Raw genomic sequence first — 22,448 nt, forward strand, 5'->3', positions numbered from 1 at the left:
AGTATGTTTTTTTTACACTGGTGATTTGCAGTTTGTAACCACTTTCTGAGAACTTTTTTAAAAAGTCCCATTGATGGCAAACTTCATTAACTTGTGTTTTTGTAAGCTGACCAATTTTCATCACATTTAGTCACACCAAGCGTCAAAACAACAAGGTTTCGTGCTTTGAAAGCAGGGTTATTTAGATCATTTGTAAGTGAGTTTTTTTTTTTGTTCTTTGTTTTTCTTTTCTTTTTGGTTTTTATTTGATTTTTCTTCATAAGGCCTCTTAGTTCCTATAAGAAGAAGTACAACTTAAGTCGAGGCCTCACTCCTTTAGTGTGATCTCAGGTGTAGGGCTGCCTTTCATTGCACCATCACATTTAGGACTTTCCAGGTTTTTAAAAGACTCAACATTTAACCATTTTGTTTTATCAAGTCTTTCATTTTTTGTTTAGATTTAACCAGGATCATGGGTTTTTGTGAGCGTTCATACTTTAAATGGAAATGTGTGTTCTGTTTGCTTCAAAGCTCATTATGATCTTTGTTTTACTTGATACATTTTTGAAATGACTACTTGCTGTATCAAAATAATGCTTTCTTTTTATGGTTATTTAATTCTTTATAGTAAAATTAAACCATGTTAAGAGTCCATCAAATTTGAATTAGTGGTTAAATAAAGTGTTTTTTTTTCTGGAACACTCATTTTGCATCTTAAACTGAAAAGTAAGTGAAAACTTACCAACTCATCTAACGTATCATTATTGATACTATATATATCTTCTTAGAAAAAGGATACTGCACAAATTGTATTTGTAGATTTCATCAAACATCTAAATAAAAAATCTGTCCATTCTTTGATGTCATAGACTTTGCAGGGTTTATGTGAATGCTTTTTTCTTTTTAAAGTCTAAAATGTCTTTCTTTCTGTAAAGCACTACTTTGATTTGATTGCTGAGTGCTACAGAAAATCCACGACCATATTAGTTTCACTTATTAAACAGTGAATTGCACCAGCAGGCCGGCCAGGCGAGAGCATAGAGTAACAGGTTGGTAGTCTTTCAAAAGAAAGTGCGTGTGTGGAAAGGATGAACCACGAGACGGAGAAACACTTTCAAAAGTCTTGGAGAGACATTCGATATCCCCCCCCTCAACTAAAACTGTTCACATCTAAGCATGTGATGTCCCGGTGACTTTTGTTTCATGCAGCACGGGTTTTTTGGAGCATCAAATAACAAATTAACGTCACAGAAGACAATAATAGGCAGGATTTTATGTACCTCAGCGTGGTTGGAGAGATTTTCATGGCTCAGGTGATTTAGTCAAGACATGTCACAGGTTTCAGATAAAGAAATTCTTGTAAAAATGTATTTAGGTGTCAGTCAGTACCTGCAGCTTGGGTTAATAAATCTTGATAGAAATCATTCTGCGACAGGGTTTGCCTTCATGGTTCCACTTAAAGTACAAGTGTTTTTTTTTTATGACACCTGCTCTGGCAGACTGATCAGAACGGACTGTGACATTCAAAATGTGCTGATGAAAAGGGAGTCTGATGTAACAGGAAGGAAAATGTTTTAGGAGGGGTGGAGGAATTCAGAGGGAAGACATGTGCAACTGCTCAACATGACCACAAGGGGAGCCATTCCCTACAGGGATGACATTCCAAGATCAAGACCATCAATCATCACTGGCTTCCAATATAAACAAAATCTAACTCACATTCTGTTTTTTTTTTTTAAACAACTCCAAAAAGGAATTCTACGCATTTATGTTATAAAACAAATACAAAAACTCATTTGTGAACTGTGTATTTTATGTTTTTTAAACAGAAAACATGAAAAATCATTAACAAAACTTTGCATTTTAAAGTACATAAATTCAATCGGACACATTTACATGTGGGAGTCCGTGCAAGCTTTGCAAACCAATAACAATCCACTTGATGAAGGCACCGACCCTTGAAAAGCATCCTCACAAGTATGTCAACAATCACCTCAATTTCTTTACATGAAGTCCTTAAAATGTGCAGTGGGCAGAATAAACATTCATATTCTTCTGTGAATGGAGAAACAATGGTGGTGCTAAAGGTCCTGGAGAGGTATCTATTTAAATATTCAGGATTTCATATTGAAGATGAAAATGTACAAATTCTACCATAAAAATATTTAAATGTATTCTACTTAATTTACTAGGAAAGAAAAAAAATAGAGTTTTGTTGATGGAAAACTGTTGAACGGAGCAGCAGTCATTCTTTTGTGTACATTCAGGTTTACTTGTTTATAAAAGAAATCTTTAAATCATCTTCCAAGCATACAAAATATTTTATGACACAGATTTAAGCTTGTCATCTTCAAACTAATCATTTAACAAAAAAGGAACATATTCCTATCAAAATAAATCATCTTATGGTCCAGTTATACGACATTTGTCTAGTGTTGCTGAAAAAGTTGTGTAGTTTAAGTCCTGCATGTGAGAAAGAATGCAAAGAGCTTGAAATAAATAACAAATATCCAAACTAGTTACTCCATTGAAAAGGTTCAGACAATTACTGGCCAAAGTCAGTTGGTTCCATCGTCAGTGATTTTTTTATTGTTTTAAAGTGGCTCCTTAAAAGGCTGTTATCACTTTAAAGCAGAGCTGGTCTTGGTTCTGCTGCCTGCAGGCTCATGCTTACATGAGGCCACAGCAAGGCTCTTTGCTGCTGGTCTGGTCCTCCTCAGGGGCTCGAAGCTTCAGCAGTGGAGGATCCCCGCTGGATGGGGTAAAGTACACCTGGCTGGGAGAGACCGTGTCATTCGGAGTGGGGGATATCTGGATCTCTGATTGAGCTGGGGTGGCTGGCATCTCTCCTGCTGCTGCAACTGAAGGCTCTTCCTCCACTGGAGGAGGGAGAAGAGGAGGAGGAGGAGCTGGATATTTGTTGAGTTTAGCAGCTGCTCTTTGCCGTTTCAGGTCAGCCAGGGTGTGGTGGGATTTCTCTCGGCTCATGCTGTCAGCAGAGTCGCCCTCTGCAGACGCTGATGCAGACGCTGATGCAGACGCAGAGCTGAGCTGATAGGAGGCACTGCGATCCATGAGACCACTTCCAGTCCAAAGCTCTCCCGGGACAGAGGAGGACAGAGAAACAGAGGTCTCTCCATTGCCTATACAAGAAGAAATTTTCCTGTCAGCAGACTCCAGCTCCTCTAGGCGCGATGTTGCTGCTCCCCCAGCAATCTGAAAACAAGCGGCAGATTCAAAAGAGCGTTCAGGACTCTGATGCGGCTGAATGAGCAGTGGAGTCACCATAGCAGCGTGCTGGTGCAGCTCGTTGTCCGTTTGTCTGTCTTCATCATCGTCGTGAGGTTCGGGCTGTCGGTCACGCTCCTGCCACACCATGGCCTCCTTTTGGTGTTCCCGTCGGTACAGGCTGGAGCGTTCATTCACGCTGACCCTACGCACCACCTTACTGAGGAGACAGACCAGAAACTCTCAGGAGTAAATCACTGTGGGGTTTGAACTTTTCTGCCTTTGTGCTCAGTGGGTCTCTGGCTTAAACCTCTAAAAATAAACATGCTTTAATTCAGAAATTCCCAAATTGACTGTCTGTAGGTTCTTATATTTTAAATTAGACACATTCTGGGTCTCTTGAGCTGCTTATCTCACCCTCTACTGCCAGTACTAGACGCTCGTTTTTGCAGAGTGCCTTTCTGTCTGTCCTGACTCTTCATGATGGCGTCATGTTTGTGCTTTAGATCCATCAGTTTGGCTCTGACCTCCTCATCCATACAAACATCTGTGAATAGAACAGAATTGTAAATGTCCCATTCATTTATAAACATAACTTTTTTTTTTAGATTAAATAAACAAAATCTTTGCATTTGATTATGAAAAGAGTCTGAATTCATCTGACCTAACGGAGTCTCCTCCAGAACAGACTTTGCATTTAGACTGGCTCCATGGGCCACCAGCAGTTCCACTATTTGGATCTATAAACAATAACACAAAACAGTATGGAGACAGCAAAAAGAAAAAAATATTGGATTCCAGTGTGGATGCAGTAAGAACCTGTCCCCAGCAGGAGGCAGCGTGCAGCGGCGTCCATCCATCAGAGTCCTTCACCTCCAGCTCAGCTCTGTTGGTTAGCAGCAGCTCAGCTACAGACATGTAGCCGTTGGCAGACGCAATGTGGAGCTAAGAGGAGAAAAACATTAAAACTCCACATAAATAAAACTAACAAGTATAAATTTCTTTGAGAAGAATAGCAATATTAATCATGCATATTCCACTTTATGAGATGGAAAGTTTACAACACTGAAAGTATAAATAATTGTACGTTTTATTATTAGCCAGACCACATTCTCCTCTTTCTGGTGTTAGAAAACCAGGACCAGAAAAAAGGAGCATTTTACTCTAATTTTAAAATCTTTGCAAAGGCGCCCAGTCAGCTTTGGCATCAATTTTTAGATTCTTTCATTTGTTTGTAAATGTCTCAATGGAATTGGACCTTCATGTTTTTTATCAGCATGGTTTTGGTTAAGGGCTTCCCCAGAGCCGTAGGATCCTCCCGTGCAGGTCTGCCGGTGATCTCAAAGGTCAGGACAAAAACCCGCGGTGAGGATCCTGCCTGAGGATGTGAGAGCTCCACCACTGGGAAGGTTTTAAACATCAACTCCTCTATTTACCTTTGCTTTCAAGTAGATTTATGTTTCCTTGTGTTTAATGGACTGTTTTTCCCTGTATGTGTGTTGGGGGGATTTTATTAAAATGACTATTTTCCCTATTATTTTAACTTCATGTAAAGCACTTTGAGGTGTTCTGTGACAGGAGAAGTGCTCTATAAGTCAAGGTGAATCTGAATTACACCAAACTTTTCGTCTTTGCTTTAATCTTCACGTCTCACCAGTGTCGTTCCATTATCATCGTGTGCGTTGAGGTCGGCTCCGTTCTGAACCAGAGCCTGGATGTCCGCCAGCATGGTGGCCTCTTTAGCTCCTCTGCATTCATCTATGCGACTCTGAGTTATCCCTGCACCCACACCCGAGAAAAACAAAGACGTCAAATACTCAACCTGTTCCAAACTATTTTTCACAACTAGAGGGGTTATTTAAAAAAACAAAATAACATATGTACGTGTACTGACCCTGCTCGGACATAGCTACCTCCAGCAGCTCCAGGGTGGCCACGTCCTCACAGAGGTCGTACGGCATGTTGCCATCAGCATTGACTGCCAGCAGATCTGCGCCTCTAGAATTTAAACAAAAGCCGACATGTGCACACGCACAAAAATAAAAGAGTCCATTCATCCACAAACCCCCATGCAAATTTGAGGATTAGAGTGGCAAACCATGATGTACAAATCCAAAGTCAGGCTCAATTTGCATTACTTTTGTAGAACTCATCACTCTCAGTTTAGATTCTGAACCAAAATTTAAAATATACCACAAAAGAAAGCATAGCAGTGGTATTTATTGATATATTATTCATTTAATGTTTTGTTTCTGCAGGGGTTTGGTCCCAGCAACACTTACGCTTGAATGAGGAGCTGCACCAGCCCGGTGTGTCCACAGGTGGCAGCAGCGTGCAGCGGCGTCCACAGCTCACTATCGCAGGCGTTCACACAGGCACCAGCATCTATCAGGCACTGCACTATCTCCACAAAATTATCAATGCAGCACTGAGAACAGAGAGCACGTGTAGGGCAAACGTTAGGTTCTTTCAGGCAAAACAAAAAATCCAACAAGCACAGAAATAAAATAAAACCAAAGGGATTAATAGCCAATCAGGATGAAAAGAATTTCTAAAGACTTTCTAAAGCATGACTTCATTCTCTGCTGTGCAAACCAAGTTTTCCAGGAGAAAGACTGGCCAAAACAGCCTTAATGAAGAGTCATCTGTACGGACAGACGCTCTTCTCATAAGCCAGACGTGAAATGTTCAGATAAACTTTGAGAACCAAAAAGTTTATTTGTTAGAGTTCTAGCTCGTCATTAGATTACTTTTGCATGCATCTGTCCTCTGAATAGCTAACTAATGACAGAGGAGTTGTGTTGGCATCATTAAGGTCGCAGCATGTGTACCTGATGAAGAGCGGTCAGTCCATCTTCATTGACTAGATCTGGGCTGACACCACTGTTAAGCAGCTGTCTCACTAGGAATACAACAACAGACATTTACAGTCATACTCACATTTGACTTTATTATTTTATGTTAAAAACACATTTGAGGAAGTAAAATCAATTTAGTACATGTAAAAAATTAGCTTTTCCAGCTAACCATTTCAATGTAGTTATTAGAAAGACCCACTCCCATCATCTTTAGATCTATTATTATTATTATCCCAGTGATCTTTTAATTATTATTATGATGTTTTTAGCCAAAAACAAAAAAAAAAACTGTAGTTTTCTAGGACATAGTTTCTACAGAGCGGCAGTAGATCATTAGAAATTTGTCTCTATGTACAAGAGTAACGTCGCTGCTGACTATTGCTGCAGAGTAACCCTGCCCCACTTCCCATCACCCATCTGTTTACATGCTCTCCTGCTAGCTTACAGCCCCTCACATCCCCAACCTAACATTACTGGTGCAACAAAAACGTTGAGCAACATTGCAGCAATCCAGGTGTGCAGTTTTGAGCCAGACGTCAGTTGGAACAGGAAAAACAGAGACGAACACGGTTCTAGTCGTCTACAAGTGGATGCATCAGAATGGAGCGGAGTAGGGAGCGTCTGACCGGCCGGTTGTACACGCGTTTTCAAACTGCATTTGTTTTTATTCACAACGATTTGAATGAAAAAATACTCAGAAATGCAATTGTTATCTAAATTTTCTATATATATGTCCTCCATCCATAGGAAAATGCCACAAGAACAAGAAGGCGATTTTCATAGGAGTGGGTCTTTAAGCTAGTATAGTTAATCAATATTCATTGAGGTATCCAGCATCATTGGTGTGTAACTGGCTTCCTCCGGATCCCTGCATGTCTGGGTCTACCCACCTTCCTCCACGTCGTTGCGGGCAGCCGCATCCAGCAAGGTGACGGAGTCGGGGAATGTCACTTTGCTTGTGCGGGGCTTCTTCTTGTCTGCTTTGGCTCTGGATCCTCGCACCGCGTCCTTTTCCATCTGTGTCCAGGCCTTCAGCTGCTGCGCACGGCGCTTCTGGGCGTGCTTCAGGCGCTCTGTGGCACTGAGCCGGCCCACTGTCGCCATCTCTGCCAGCAGCTCACCGTGGTCCGCTGCCATCGCCGTTCTAGCGCTTCACAGTTCGTTTCACCAAGTATGTGAGGATGAAGCCTATTTAATGAACCAGGCTTCCAAACCTCACGGGCCTCCTCATTATTGTGTTTGGGCAAAAGAGCTTTTATGACTGATTTTCAGAAGAACTCCAGCAGGAAGATACTTGGAAAGAAAAGCTTGTGTAGTGATTTCAAGTCACAGATATCTCCATGATTTCAGAGGAATCTATAAAAAGGACAAGCGATGGCGCACTTTCTCCGTCTTTATGAGGAAACCATCATGGCAAAAAGAAACAAGTCCAGACCACAATGAGCTGGATAGTTCAGCCAGTTTTCAGCTCCCTGATCCATTTTTAGGCAGCACGGAGTAAAAACGAGAACAAATGTTTTTTCTTTTTAGTCCACGTTTATGAGGGTCAGGATCAGGATCTGACACGAGGCGACATGTGAATCCATGTCTGTGCAACAAAACATCCCTGTGGCATGTGTGTTGGAATTAAAGGACTTTTTGCAGATAGGAATGAAATCTTTGCACTGATGGGGTTTCAGATCTCCAGAAGAATCCAAAAGCCTACAAAGGCTTCAGCGTCACAGCCGTCGTTCTGTGGACAGAGAGGGAAAATGTGAGTGCCGAGTTACAAGATAATGTAGGCATACTCCACTCCTAACCGTGTCATCTTTAACCCTTCAGTCCTTTCCCCTAGTCCCTCTTCTCCCACTTCTCCCCTGAAGGAAACCTGAGACAGTGGGATGCTTTACATTAATGAGTGACACACCTTTCTACACTGAATACATTTTATCTGCTGAATTGCCCACAGGATTATACTCAGTCTGAAGAGTGCACCTTTCAGTTTCAGTGCAAGTTCTCGCCATGGCAACCTTGCTCAGCACCGTCACTCTCATGACTTTTTTGTCAACTTCCAAGCGGAGTTCCATGCGTTGCACACGCTCCTTCTCTTTCTGGGCTGCTCATATATTATTTAGGCGCTGGCCTGCGAGTGCTGGGAGGAAGGTCAACCAGAGGAACTTGGTAAGTTAGAGAGTTAACCACCAAGGAGGGACGTGGATAGATTATAAAATATTTGCAGTTTAGATGTTAAACTAAGCAGACAATAAAAAGGTAGCTATCCAGACAAACAGGATCTTGTAACTTGATGTGTATCGATTTCAACATGTTGGAAGTTTGAACTAGAATTAATAACAAGCAGGAAAGTGCTGCAGCGGTGGGCTACAGTGGCTTCTGATCGACTATTCAGTGGATTTCAACTCACAGTGATTAAAAATGCAACACGTGCACACCGTGGTGTGTTGTTGAAATGCAACAACAGGCAGATCGTTGTTTTTCTGTTTTCTGGATGTCTGGAGCACTGCTTTACTGCATACAAACACGCGTGTTAAACTGACCGATGCTTATCATGTTATGCATCATCTTCCCAGCCTGTGTAAGCATACATGTGGGCATAAGATGGACCAGGACCGCTCCAAGGTTTGCTCAGACCTTCTGGCCTAAATCTGCAACAAGTAACGCTTTGAAATGTTTCTGTGTTTCATACAAAGCACTTACCATAAATATCTGCGACACAACATAGTGCGATCACTAAAAGTATTGAATTTAAGTAAAATTGTCTCTTTGCTGAAACATGCTGCTCCTTTTTGGAATCATTAGGGTTATAAAATAGGTTCCTAAAAACGTAAGCTCTTATTGTGATTCATCTCTGTTACCGGTAAATAGAATTGTTATTTTGACGCCAATTTCCGAACCTGTTAAATGGAGACAGTTGATTCAGGTGTTTGCATTTATGAGAAGTCTAACAATTATGGCTACAAACCTCATGTTTACAGAACAACTGGAACATTTCCTGCTGAGCAAAAGAAATTTTGGACTTTTTGGAATTTTCAAGAGATTTACTTTAGAAAAAAAAGAAACTAGAATCTTTAAACGGCATATGTCAATAAGTCAAATCAACTTGATCCCTAAAGACTGAGGTTTAGTATTAGTTTCAGTATTTTTTTTTACTTTACCCTGATAAACCTACAATTTGATTCTTTAAAAAAAATGTTTTGTCTTTGTAAATTTGGTCATGCTAAAGGGAAAAAAACAACAGTAAAACTGTATATTATTATTTTTTTATATATTTGCTATCTGACAAACCTTTAACAGCCTCTTACATTTTATTTTGAATTATTTATAATTTTGGGATTGTTCACTCTGAAGACATAACATTTTTCCACAGTTTCCATTTTTTATAAAAAAAAAAGCTCTCAACATGGGTTTCAATTAATCTACACTGGATCTGTCTCCATCAACAGACAGTAAAAGAGCTTATTGATCCAAATAAGCTTTTAAAAATTATACTTTACTACTTTGTTTTATGATTTGTTGGTTGTCACCAACTCTTAATAATAAAGTCTACATGCACATTACAGTCCATGTGAGAACCTAGCATCTCTTGGGTAACATTTTTCTTTAGAACCACAATAAATATGTGAAGTATTTGAAATGTTAACATATTTATCAAAGGGACACTCCACCAAGGACAGATTTAAAATGTAAAAATGAAAACAAGCATGCAGTTTTAATGTCTGCCGGGAACAATGGCGGCGAATTCCAAACAAAGCTGACAAATGAAAAAGGTTCTTGTGAGGGTTTTTTAAGTGGCTTTAAAAGCAAAAAAAAAAGATTGGAGACAAAGAAAAAAATCCCTGCAAGAACTCAAAGTTGTATTAAGTGGATAATTCCAGATGAGAAGGGGAAACAAAAGCCTCAAGCACCATGCATGAAGCATTGAGCATGGGACTATTTTTTTTTCACAGCACGGTCTTGTAACTAGATCGTTTTCAGCTACTATTTAATTACACACAGCTATGGCTGCACAATATGAGGACAACCCGGTATTTACCATGTTAGTGATCAATATTGTGATGACGATATAACTTGCGATACATAAACAAATAACTAAACAACCAAAATTGTCATTTAATAATCAACATGCCTTAAATTATACTCTAAATGACCCTCATCTACATAGGAGGAGAGCATCTAACATAAACGGGCTCCATCTGATTGGTCAAATGCATAAAAGGGATTTTTTCAATTTGTTAAATACTTCAAGCTGCCTTAAGAGTGTTTTAGCACATTTAAGGTAACCATGTCACCGTCTTCTGCTATATGCGAATTACACAGCTTGATATCGCAATAACAATAAATTAGTGATTTATTGTGCAGGTCTACATACAGCCAGTAATATAGTCAAATATAAACCAACTTGAACAATAAAAGTTCAACTTTTCCCTGAATCCTATGATATATTTTGATGCATTTCGACCTCTGCATGGATTTATTAACAGATACATGTTTGGACGGAAACAAAGGTCAACAGCATTCTCAAAGATTTTGCAGAGGAAGAGGCGTTTCTGTGTGCACAGTTCTTGGACAAAGCAGCATTAAAGGCTCCATCAACGACAATCTCATTAACAAATTAAACTTTGGCCTGACAACAGGTAATAAGCAGTTTCACAGCCGTCAGACAGCTAACCAATAACCTTGATGTGCCATTAACTAAACACAAATAAAGAAGGTAAAAGCTTTTCTTTTGATTATCATTTATAGCATAAAGTCAGATTTAAATATGTCAACAAATAATTTGAAGTTAACTTGTCTGCATAACTTTAAAACAACGTCAGCCACACAGAATAAAAAGGTTGAATATCTTCATGGAGCATGAAAATACATAAGCTGACTGGAAAAATAAGCCAATTGAGTCAAACATCAGGAAAACCCGATCAATGCAGGGGGAAGGAGAAACTGAGACCTTGCTAAGCCTCCTCCAAAACACTGCTTCAGTCAAACCCGCCTCATCAAACTTTAGTTTTTGACTGTCATAACAAGAAAGCTGATGAAGCAAACAGGACTTCATGTTTCTAACAGCTCAAAGGTTGGGAGAGCAATCCTCTTCTGCAGAGTAGTAAAAATAAAACGTGATCAAAGGTTAATAAAACACCCAAAAGAACCATATACAGATTTCTCTAACATTACAAGAGAGATGCAACATTTATCTTATCATCCAAGTTCACACGTCGTGTTTTTTATGAGTCTGTTACTGTTTCTGATTGTTAATCGGATAGCAGGACAAATGTGAGCGTGGGATTTGCCAGAGTAAAAACCATGTGACCATTCATCCAGCGAGGGCTGGGGTAGCTCAAACTCATGTAGAGCAAATACAAACGTTTGTAAAAATGTCTCAGCATAATCCCGACACTGGAAGGAACACACACTTTCCTTCAGGGTCAGCCATCAATGAAGCTCTGTGAAACACTCACTCAGTACTGATTTGGGTGGAACTTTAGTCTAACAGCTTATAATAGGAACACGACGGGAAATGCAGCCACTCTGCTGAGCCTGGCATTGGCTGAAAGTCCCACCCAGACCATCTTTAAATTTATCTTCTAAGCGTTTCCAGGGGTCTTTTAATAATGTTTGTCGTTTTGAGCCCCAAAAACAACCAAACAAACTGTCATTTTCTAGAATAGTTTCTGCAGAGCAGCAGGAGTTCATTAGAAATTCCTTTCAGGGTTGTGGGTAGGACTGTTGGCGTGGAGCAAGTCCGCCTCTGCTTCCCGACATCCCTCTGCCAACACGCAATCCCGCTAGCCTACAGCCTAGCAACCTAACATTACTGGTGCAACAGAAATTCATTCTTTCATCTTCTAAATCCGTTTTGCCCCCTTCGGGGTCACGGGGCTGCCGGGGCCTATCCCGGCCACTCGTGAGCGAAGGCAGGGGTCATCCTGGACAGGTCGCCAGTCTGTTGCAGGGCCACAATCACACACCCATGCACACTCACTTTCACACCTAGCGACAATTTAGAGTACCCACTTAACCTATCAAGCATGTTTTTGGACCCTGGGAGAAAGCCGGACTCCCCGGAGAAAACCCTCACATACATGGGGAGAACATGCTTACTCCACCCAGAAAGGTATGGTGTTCTGTTTCCAGTCCCCCAGCTGGGACTTGAGGAAACCTGCGCCACCGTGCAGTGGTTGAGCAACACTGGAGCCATCCAGCAGTTTGGATCCAGATTCCAGCTCAGACGAGGAAAACAAAGACGCACATGGATCTATTTGTCTATAAATGGATGCATCAAAATGGAGCGGAGCGGAGCAGGGAGCTTGTGGCTGCAGCACATTTTCTATGTAACAAATGATCTTTTTTTCCAACGCCTTTTTTTTTTTTATCTGCTTCTCATTCAAAATGATTTGAATAAAGAAATCCTCAGGAATGCTATTTTAAACTTCACTTTTTCATCAGAAAAATGGCACAAGAACATGTTAAAACACCATTTTCATCCTTTATATAAGGTGCAGTGTGCTGCATAGGGGTTTGCAGTGAACTTGCATGCAGCCTGGACTGTCTCAATGTTAAACCTGCTCACAGAAACAAACACTACGGCCTCCATGAAGCTTTGATGAAACACGGAAACATCCGGGAAAGACCGAGCCTTCAATTTGCATCCTCTTACAGTCTCTAGTGAGACAAAACAAAACTTGTCATGGTGGTTTGTGTGACACAATCTGTGTTTTTGATGCACACATGAAAACAGTTGATGTCTGCTGGCCTTGAAGGAAGAACAGAACGAGGGAGGGGGGGGTCTACTGCGAGGCGCGTTATGTGTAACGATTGGACTAGCTTCAAATAAATCCCCTAAAACTCTCAGTAATTCTGGCAAGAATTCTACAGCATAAAGAAAGGAGGGAGCAAGTTTCAGGGATAAAAGACACATTTAGAAAGAATCACAGGATATGAACCGAAGGAGCAAAAGGATGTGGAGGAAATGATGTGAAAGAGATCCGAGAGGATGAGGAAGGTGGAGGAAGAGGTGCTCAGTAGCAAATATAAATGTCAGAGTGCTCGGATTCTGTGTAAACAAGAGACAATTGGATCTTTGCGACATATGTTTGATTTATGTCCATGTTTAAACAGGCATAACTGTAAAGAAAGAACCTATTGAGAAGAAGGAGAGGACGGGGGAGTTTGAGAGTAAGGAATGTTTGAGGGAATGTCAGGGAGAAACTAAAAATGATCTTATCAGGTCAAATAAATCTAAAAAAAAAGCAGATTTGTTTTTTTTCCCCACTGAGAATTCAAGTTACACGAGTAACCCTTGAGGAAAGAAACATTTGATGCTGTTTTTATTGTGTCCAAAAGGCTTTTATTTGCTGTAAATGCTGACAGGAAGTTCTTTGTTTCTATCAGTCCAGAGGTCACAGATCTGATTTTTTCTTTAGAGGTTCTGCCAAATAGATTTGTGTGGAGAAGTGTGATTTTTAGAAATGATCCAACGACAAGAATCATTTAAATTAACCCTCTGTGCATCACAAAGTCCATGAATTAGTCTTAATCTGGATGACAAAACCTGCAAACCTGTTACCGTGCCTAGTGGTTAAATGTTATTTGTAAAAGGTACTTTGCCCAGATGCAGCATTACTTAAGAACAAGATTGAAGGAATTGTCTTTCAGACAGCCACAAATCAGTAAATGTCAGGAGATGACTGCCATATAGAGGCTCAATCAATTATTAATAGATGTTTACTGTTGGCAATAATCTCATAGTGGTGTTATGTGTGACATTTATGACAGAAGTCTATGAACTATCTTCTATTAAAAGTTGTTTTTAATTTAATAAAAAGACAGAAGATTAAAAAAATTAAATACTAATGGACATAAGATTATCTAAAAATGGTACCTAATGGTTTCCAATGCTCCCCGTGTTAAATGCATAGAAGATAAAATAAACACAGAATATTAAAGTTCGTTACTGAGCGCTGTTGTTTTTTCATTTGTTCGTGTGCCTCCAAAAATTATATTAGTACAAATTACTATAAAAATCAGTATAGATTAGTCAAGGGTTGGCCCTGAACTATGACCCGCAGTAAGTAACCGCAAGAAAAGTCCCCCACGCGCCCCTGATATGCCTCGCGCCAATTCCACGCAGTGATTGGGATACATTTATTCGTGTCTACGTGACACTTCCACGCGCTCGAAGTGAATTTATCCACTAGAAAGCGGCTTTAACAAAAATGACGTAAACTCCCGATTCCTGCCGTGCGAGCAGCAGATTAGCTAGCGGTCCACAGACAGACAGACAGCCTCGACAGGTGTTCAGCCCCGCAGGTAAGCGGTTCGTGTTAGTTACCTGGATTAGCTAACTGATGATGGAGAACACTTGTGGTTTTGTTTTTGGGTTCAAAATTTACAGAGGGAAAGTAATAAGACCACCTGTTGAGCTGAGTCGACTAATTTATGCTAGCGCTGCCATAACGTCCGGTTAGCTTACTTTTTGAGCTGCATCAACCTGTGACACAGAAACTCTGTCTCGCCTCGTATTAATGACCGTTTCGGGACGGACCGCCCCTGAAAGCGAGCAGTCGCACAACTCTGACCTGAAGCGACAGACCGGAGAGACAGGAAAGCTCACCTGCGGTGACCGGAGCTCCCGGGCAGGTCGGCGGCTCTGGAACGGAATCAGCGACTGTCCTCCGTTCCTACTCGAGCCAGCGCCTCCGGGGAAATGCTTCACCATAACAACCTGACCCGCGCTTACTCCTCCTTCTGCGCCGGCTCCACTAGAGGGCGACAAAGCAGAGCTTTTCAGCTGCTTCTTTACTTTTTTTAAAAAAAGTTTTGACTTCGAAATAAAAGACACACGTTTCTAATTTACTTTTAGCCTATGCTCGATAAAGCAATAAATTGAACGTCTTTTGAAAAATTTAATAATTAATTATTTGAGTGTGTCATATACTATAAGGTACCAATCAATTCTAATTATTTAAAGTTTGATGTATTTTTGTTGTCTCCTTTAGGTTGATTTCGTTTTGATTGCTTCAAATACGCAATTTTCTATTCATAACTCCGAAAACTGAGCTTTTATTAAGTTAATAATTATCTTTCTCCTTGTGTCTACAAAGTCCTTAGTTGTTCGTAAATGTATCTACCATTTTATCTTTTCTCCCTTAAGGCACCCCACATAAAATATTCAAATTTTCCCAAATCAATGGACATGTCTGCCTTTGCCAACATATATGCCCTCAGGAACATACATGCGTTTAAATATATGAGTGGAAAACAGTTTCTAGAACTATGAATGCAGAGCATTAAAACAAACATCCCAGACTTTAAAATAAAACAGGAATTGTTTCCCCTAAATAGAATAATGAAAGGTTCATGGGGAATTACTTATTTAAGTTACTGTGATAGATACTTAAATATAATGTTTTTTTTCCCAATGTTTGTATTTGCTTAAGAGCTTATTGTGTAGAAATTTGGAAAATACTTTAAAAAAAGTATTTTTCCCAGAAAGGCACTAACCTGGTATTGTTGTTTTTTCTTTTCAGATACTGATGATGCACTCTACGTGGTACATACTATCATGTACAGTAATGCTACACTACACACAAAAGATGGATATACACATTACAACAGATATTGAAAAATATATAAAATCAATAAAGCTATTTATGGTAGCAACTGTATCTTAAGTTTTAAAGATTTTTGTCTAATGCTTAAAATAGTGAAAGCAAAAATTCAAGTGAAATAAGGTTTGAGTCACATGTTTTTAGTGACTTTTAGTAAATGGAGTACCTTTTACCTTCACATAAGCACCATGTGATATTGACAAAAAAAAGTGTGAAAAAATTAAAGAAGTATTATTAAAAATCTTAAAGAAGTACAACAGGTTCTCATTATTAAAAATTATTTCAGATAAAAATGAAATGTCATTTTGAAGCCTTGAAAATCTGGTCTGTGTCATTTAGACAAACATTTCTTCAACATGGTTTTACTCTCTTGTTTTCTAAGGTCCATTTTTGTACGAGCACAAAGTCTTAAAACCCAATGAAACATGGAGGATTTTAACTCTTTTTCTTTTATACTTTATTTTAAACATGACAGTATCTCACTGCTTAAAAGAAAATGACCATGAATAGGTAAACATAACGTAACTCTGTGTCATGATTGTGACATCCAGTACCTCAGTTTGAAAGTACTTCAGTCAGGTTGAGGCAAATGCAAAGGGTGTGTTTGTGTACACAAGTGTGGTTGTTGTACATTTATGTACCGGTAGGAGGAACCTGTAAAAACCATCAAATCTCACAAATCTGCTACACTTGTTTTATGGAAAGTCCATAAAACGTTTTAGTCTTGAAAGGTTTTTATCTTGAAAAACTCTAGTTCAACAGTTGAATCATATTTATGAAGAACCGACAGACAAAAAGAATCCTGCCAGCAACATCTACAGGAAAACAAAACTGTTGCTGCAGTTGAGAGCCACAAAACAGTGAGATTTTCAAAAGGGGCAAAATTGTGACACCTCTTTTTTGCTTTCAGTTGTCCTCACTGATACAGCACAAATTTGTGTTCCACGTGCAGATCATACATACATTTGAAAAAGTTCTGGAATTCTACAGATGTTTATTGACAGAACATGGTCACAAAGGATTTGAACATGATTGAATGCATGAAGCTTAAACAACATTAGAACCTCCTTTTCCCTTTTCAGTCCATGTCAGCTTTGGGATGCACCTCGGTACAGCTAAGCAGGGATTTGTCCAAACACAACCAGCCTTTATGCAAACTGCCTCCTTGTCCCAGATGCTCTTCATTGTAGTTTCCTATTCTTCTCATTTGCCGCACACTAATCCGAGCAAAACCTATTAACTGGCACTCCTGCAGATCAGAGATAGATTGACTGTGTGTATTCCCCCAAATAGCATTTTTGGCACTAACCTGCTCCCATATGCAGATTCTAGGACTGAAGATTCAGTAAGTGAAAATAAAGGTGATTTTACACAAGTTAGGCGGTGAAGAGTTGGATTGGAGGGTAAATGAAACCACTAGAGGGGGACAAACCTTGTGCTCCAATGTTCAGAAAGAAACAAGATCACAGCAGGTGTGTCCTAGAAGTTTGCTGGTCAGAAAAGAATGCATCAAAATGTCAAAGTGTGTTTGATTCTTCTTGTTTGCTCATTAGGCATAAAAATAGAATGAAGTCCAACATATGGACAGTAAACCTGTGTTTAAATGTGGGCGCTGAGATAATCAAGTTTGTGCTGCAGGTCTGTGGATTCTTTTACTTATATTACTCTGCACATGAGGAGGTTTTCACCACCTGATGATGGTTCATGTTTAAGGTGTGAACGCGCTGTGAGATAAAACACTTAGCAGCTCGTCAGGAATGAGAGCTGAGAGGGCCCGGTAGCAGCAGTCTTCCTCACATGCTAAGCAGCCTCTCTGGAGGAGCCTCCAGCTTGCCAATAGGGGTTCCATCTAATCCAACTAGTTTTCACTATCTTGCTGAGAAGCAAGAGTTTGCACATTAGCAATACATTAAGTTGAACAAAAGACACACATTCCCGAAACTTCTTTCAACGCTCAAACACATCCTCCACGGAGGCCCTGCTGAGCTGTGAGCTTGTTACGCACTCTCACATCAGATTTCTTGTGAGAAAACGACTGCAATGAATGAGGCGAGCATTCAGGAAACAGCTGCTCTATCCTCCAAGTTACTGTTGAACAAAATGGTAACTTACACTTTATAGTTTATCCCGTGCGTAATTCTTACTAACACCAAACATGAAGATACATTGAATTTCTAAATCAACTGCGTCCCCACGGCCCTTTATGTATTTGTGTCTTCTGAGTGGATTTAGGTATTTTCTAAAACACTAAAGAACCAACTTTCACTCAGAATAAATTGGCTTAGTTTGCCAAATTTTAAGGTTTATTAAACTTAAACTCATAAAAATACACTTTTTAGGTTTAAACCCCCGTGCGTAAATCCTTTAACACTGGTGCCAAAAGACGATTCGGCATTTTTCTTTTTTTTCTTTACTTGTTTGACATTTTCGAACTGTTTTCTGTCCTTTTCAGCACGCAGACCCTCCCCAGCCCCCTGGGCGACTAGTCGTTTTGCTCTCAGATAACGCGTCATTCCCTCTTCGATTACGCAGCAGGACTTACATGAAACTGTTAATTGTTTGCTCTTAAAGTAGAGTCAGCCTGGAGCCAACAGTCTGCCAGAAGTTAAGGACCGACTATCTGACCTCCCTCCCCGCCCCCTTCTCCGTGCTCCCTTGTCCGAACGTGCGAGCCGGTTTTACCCCCCCGGCTGGATCAGCATGACAAAGCAGTGGCCGGAGCCGAATCTCTTGGCACCACCCGCTTTGACGCACCTTGGAGAAAATTACGACAATCAACTTGACTTATGCAGAAATGTGGAGCCAAGCTTCCCTCCCAGCGGTGTAGCGCGGAGCGCACCAAGCCGAAACGCCGGGCATTGTGGCCCGGCTCCAATGTCTCCACAGCAGCTGCTGATGCGCCCAGAAAAGTGCTCCAGCACAAAAATTAATATGGATAAACCGGCCTCAACAACAAGCATGGCGCACAATGCTCATGCTCAAAACAACTTAACTGCGGAGAGTTTATCCAGAAATACATGGACGAGCAGTGACAAGGAGGAGAAACGCACCGGTGGTGGAAAGAAGAAGAACTACCAGCGTTATCCAAAACCACCCTACTCCTACCTCGCAATGATCGCCATGGTCATCCAGCGCTCCCCAGAGAAGAAGCTGACATTATCTGAGGTAAAAAAAAATAAGATAAAAAAAAAAGTTTGTGTTTTTAATTAAAACCGGGATCACGCTAACTTTTACGCACTGTGATGCTTGTGATCAGAACTTTATATATTCTCATCTTTTATGGAGAATAATCTTTTTTCCAAGAAGGAAAAAAAAACAATATTTACTTTAGACATCAATCAGTGGGAGGATACTCCCTCCTTAAATTAAAACAGTCAGGCAGTTCAAGAACTGAACTGACACTAAACAGCCACCTCTCTGTGACACTTGGGTGAGCAGTCTTCCTTGGTGCTGCGCTTTGATAAGGCAGGACAGCTGTGAAACCAGGCACTGATTTATATCACAAAAGTGATTAGATATACAGTAGGTTACATGATAACACAATGGAGATGGCTCAATCTGCTTCTCTGACTGTAGAATTCAATTAAATTCTCCTTCCAGTGTAGTAGTGTTTGAATTGTTGCTGTTCAATTGCAGGAACTTCATCAATCATGTGACGCAACCATGTGGAGATGTATTTTTTTTCTGTAACCCTCCTTGAATTTCTGTTTTGTTTCTAGATCTTAAAGGAGATCAGCAGCCTCTTTCCATTTTTCAAAGGGAACTACAAAGGTTGGAGGGATTCTGTGAGACACAATCTCTCTTCCTATGACTGCTTTGTTAAGGTTTGTATAAAAGTGTTGTGGTTTTAGCATATAATTGTACAATACATTCAAGACAAAAGTTGATTGTTTTCAAACATCGGCTTTAAAAACCTTTTTCTGTTTTTTTGGATAAGTCTGTTAAGGTTTCATAGCTTTTTATCCCCCACTTAGGTGTTGAAGGATCCTGGTAAACCTCAGGGAAAAGGGAACTTCTGGGCGGTTGAGTTAAGCCGTGTACCCCTGGAACTCCTGAAAAGGCAGAACACGGCCGTGTCACGCCAGGATGAGACAATCTTTGCTCAGGATCTGGCCCCTTACATCCTTCAAGGCAACCAGCAGGAATCTGAGCCGCCCCCTCCACCTATGACCTCCCTCCCTCCCATGCCAACAGAAAATCCTTCACATGGGCAAGACGACTTTTTCCGACCAAAGTTGGACTCATCCTTTGCCATCGACTCGCTGCTACACAGCCTACAACCGGCCTTGGGGCCAGGGGATGCAGACAGCGTTTCTACCGACTGCTGGGGGGAAGTGGACCGTGTTCGGCCTCTGCCCGCTGCACGACCTCCTTACGCCTCCTCTGCTCGCAGCGCCTCTGCCAGCTCTGCAAGCCCCGCTTCCACCTCCTCGTCCTCCTCCGATGAAGAATGGAAAGATTTTCCCCACCTGGGGAAGCGCCTTCCCCCAGAAGGTGAAACAGGGTCAGGGGGTTACGAGGATTGCAGGCCACCATCGAACAAATCTGCCAGAAGGGACACTGTTGCACCGCCATGGGAGCTCCCTACCTCCTATGCTAAATATGCTCCCCCCAATGCTGTGGCTCCACCAAGCATGCGCTTTAATGGAGGTCCCTTAATGCCACTGCATGGTGGACTGCCTCTTTATGGCTACAGTAGCTCACCTGTGACTCACAGCCACTTCTTAAGCCACACCTACTGGCCCATCATTCCCAGCAGCCGGGTGGCGGTCCAAGCCCCCCAGCTCATTATGGACCTGGACAACTTGTTGCAGACTGTACCTCCAAACAAGAGTGTGTTTGATGTTTTGGTTCATACTAGTCAGAATTCAAACCATCAACCGCAAAGTCAGTTCTCCTTGCAGAGTAGGGCGCCTCTAAACAGGTTCCATCCGTATTAACCCCCTCTGATCTGCAGCCAAACACATGAAGGTGGGAGGAGATGTGGAACCGGAGACTCCAGTCTCACCAGTGTCTTCATGGTTTCAGGTTCTTAAACCAAATGAAAACATGTTTATTTCTTAACTGAGTATATTTTAAAATAAGCTTCCCCTCTGTATGTGAAGTATTGCACAATTTCACTGAAACAAACCTACCTCGACAATCTATACAGCAAACAACTATCTACCTCAGTGTTTTGGTGAAATTCTGTTATACTGCAAGCTCTTTGCACTGCCGGTCTGTTTGCACTCGTTGTGCCGGCACGCCTTTGCTTTTATCATGTAACTAATGTAAATGTTTTTTCTAACTCCTTCAATGAGTTTGGAGTCAATTTCCATGGAATACCTACTGTGAGGGGCAGTGATTTTCTAATTTAAAAATGTAATTTTTTGTTTCATTCCACTCATCTTTTATTTGATGGCTCAGACAAAGAAGAACAAGTAGGTTTTGGCAAATGTTTTCCTTTTAATGTTTTGTTTTTGATCATTTAACCTTGTTAACAGACTCCCCTTTAACTGCAAATTTAAAAAGATCCAAAAAACCTTTTATTACTTGAACACACCTCAATCCAATTTTGTTTGGATCTGATGGTGTGAGGGATTCTAGCTGACAGAATGTATTGTAACGCCAGAACTGAACCACTACTGCCTAAAGCAACATGTTATGCATTTGCACTAATATTTTTTGTACTTTATTGTGTAAAGAAAACTGCCTTAAAATGTCCTTTTCTTTATGAGTGAATATTTGGCAAATTATGTTACAAGTGTCTCTAGAAACTAAACTGTTATGAGGAACTCGCCTCATGTTTTTGTTTTTTATACAGCTCATGTCATGTTCGCAAGTTCCAACCTTTTTTAGAGTTTACAATAAAACACGGCTTGTTTTAATAGTGCTGCTTAGTGTTGAATTTAACACTTAAAGTCTATATTTAGTGGCCCATTATCAATTTCAAAGTGGAAACTGCAGAATTTCTGCATCTTGAATTACAATTATTTTACTCTTAAAAAAACCACTGTGATTAGTTTGGCCAATCTGATGCAGATCATAATTTTAGTTGAATCATTTGGGAATAGATTTTAATCTGAAATCCTTTATGATAGTAAGTCTTACATTTATTTCCAAAGCAGCAACAGTGAAGGTTAATGCCATTCTGTTTGTCATCGAACAAAGCTTTAAAGATGCTTTAAGCAGTTAGAACATTTATGTCTAAGCAGTTTTTAATTTTTTTCCCTTGAAAAAAGTGAAAAACTATGATTTATTTTCCTGCAGCTTTAACACTATTAATAGGTATTTTTTATGGCAAACAAATTTGCTGCTTTTCAAATAAATAAAAGGAATAGTAAATTAATGCAAGGGTGGATGTTTTTAAATATAGGTTTATTACTTTTAACCTAGAACAGGATAAGTTAAAATGCCTTGATTAGAAAAACTGAAAGTACAAATAGTTTCATTGGCTGCTTCTCTGCACATGTATTAACATAAATACTAAAATGCTTTAAGGCCTCATTGTAACTGTATTTCCTTTTTTTTAATTTAGCACTTTATACATTATTAAAGGGGGTTAAGACAATGATACTTTTGCCTTTTAGTGAATTGTTAACTTTCAATTTTCAGTAACTTTAATTATCTCTTCATTTTTTTTTTGGTCTACACTGGTACACAACTCCACAGAGATTGAGTTGTGATCTCCAGTTGAACAGAGTGATAAAAAAAGAGCCTCTGTTGTGGAGTTTCTACATTTACATCAATGGTCCAGCAGTCGTCAGCCTCCTGCTGCTTCTCCTGCTGGGATCACTATCTG

The 22,448-nt window shown here is 40.3% G+C and overlaps 2 protein-coding genes across 4 annotated transcripts; one reads left to right on the top strand and one right to left on the bottom strand.

Annotated features, from left to right (window-relative positions):
- Window positions 1-1,771: 1,771 nt before the first annotated feature.
- ppp1r16a (protein phosphatase 1, regulatory subunit 16A) lies at window positions 1,772-14,819 on the bottom strand. Of its 2 annotated transcripts, none has more exons than XM_011488850.4 (11): window positions 14,671-14,819; window positions 6,956-7,797; window positions 6,039-6,109; window positions 5,490-5,635; window positions 5,102-5,205; window positions 4,862-4,986; window positions 4,027-4,152; window positions 3,872-3,947; window positions 3,625-3,754; window positions 3,265-3,427; window positions 1,772-3,195 (listed from the first exon to the last, which is right to left on the bottom strand). In XM_011488850.4, exons 2-11 carry the CDS (start codon window positions 7,200-7,202, stop codon window positions 2,650-2,652), a joined length of 1,734 nt encoding a protein of 577 aa, XP_011487152.1. In that variant the 5' UTR covers window positions 7,203-7,797; window positions 14,671-14,819; the 3' UTR covers window positions 1,772-2,649. The 2 variants fall into 2 exon arrangements, with proteins under 2 accessions (XP_011487152.1, XP_078795109.1); XM_078938983.1 differs by lacking the exon at window positions 14,671-14,819 and adding an exon at window positions 14,389-14,503.
- Window positions 14,820-16,981: 2,162 nt separating this feature from the next.
- foxh1 (forkhead box H1) lies at window positions 16,982-21,536 on the top strand. Of its 2 annotated transcripts, XM_078938167.1 has the most exons (4): window positions 16,982-17,305; window positions 18,242-18,832; window positions 19,387-19,491; window positions 19,642-21,536. In XM_078938167.1, exons 1-4 carry the CDS (start codon window positions 17,075-17,077, stop codon window positions 20,605-20,607), a joined length of 1,893 nt encoding a protein of 630 aa, XP_078794293.1. In that variant the 5' UTR covers window positions 16,982-17,074; the 3' UTR covers window positions 20,608-21,536. The 2 variants fall into 2 exon arrangements, with proteins under 2 accessions (XP_078794293.1, NP_001153943.1); NM_001160471.1 differs by lacking the exon at window positions 16,982-17,305 and having other exon boundaries at window positions 18,368-18,832; window positions 19,642-20,607.
- The last annotated feature ends 912 nt before the right edge of the window (window positions 21,537-22,448 follow it).

The sequence above is a fragment of the Oryzias latipes genome, chromosome 20 (genome assembly GCF_053564925.1).
Source record: "Oryzias latipes strain Hd-rR chromosome 20, Olatipes_Hd-rR_3.1".
NCBI classification, from domain to species: domain Eukaryota; kingdom Metazoa; phylum Chordata; class Actinopteri; order Beloniformes; family Adrianichthyidae; genus Oryzias; species Oryzias latipes.

What these genes read in the sequence shown, in the direction of transcription:
- ppp1r16a (XM_011488850.4), bottom strand. Translation starts at nt 7,202, where the DNA reads ATGGCAGCGGACCACGGTGAGCTGCTGGCAGAGATGGCGACAGTGGGC. An exon ending in GGTAGCTATGTCCGAGCAGG is followed by an intron (nt 4,987 to 5,101) that starts GTCAGTACACGT and finishes GTGTGGGTGCAG; the next exon opens with GGATAACTCAGAGTCGCATA. An exon ending in TCTAGTACTGGCAGTAGAGG is followed by an intron (nt 3,428 to 3,624) that starts GTGAGATAAGCA and finishes CTGTCTCCTCAG; the next exon opens with TAAGGTGGTGCGTAGGGTCA.
- foxh1 (XM_078938167.1), top strand. Translation starts at nt 17,075, where the DNA reads ATGAAACCACTAGAGGGGGACAAACCTTGTGCTCCAATGTTCAGAAAG. An exon ending in TAATCAAGTTTGTGCTGCAG is followed by an intron (nt 17,306 to 18,241) that starts GTCTGTGGATTC and finishes CTCTTAAAGTAG; the next exon opens with AGTCAGCCTGGAGCCAACAG. An exon ending in AGAAGCTGACATTATCTGAG is followed by an intron (nt 18,833 to 19,386) that starts GTAAAAAAAAAT and finishes TTTTGTTTCTAG; the next exon opens with ATCTTAAAGGAGATCAGCAG.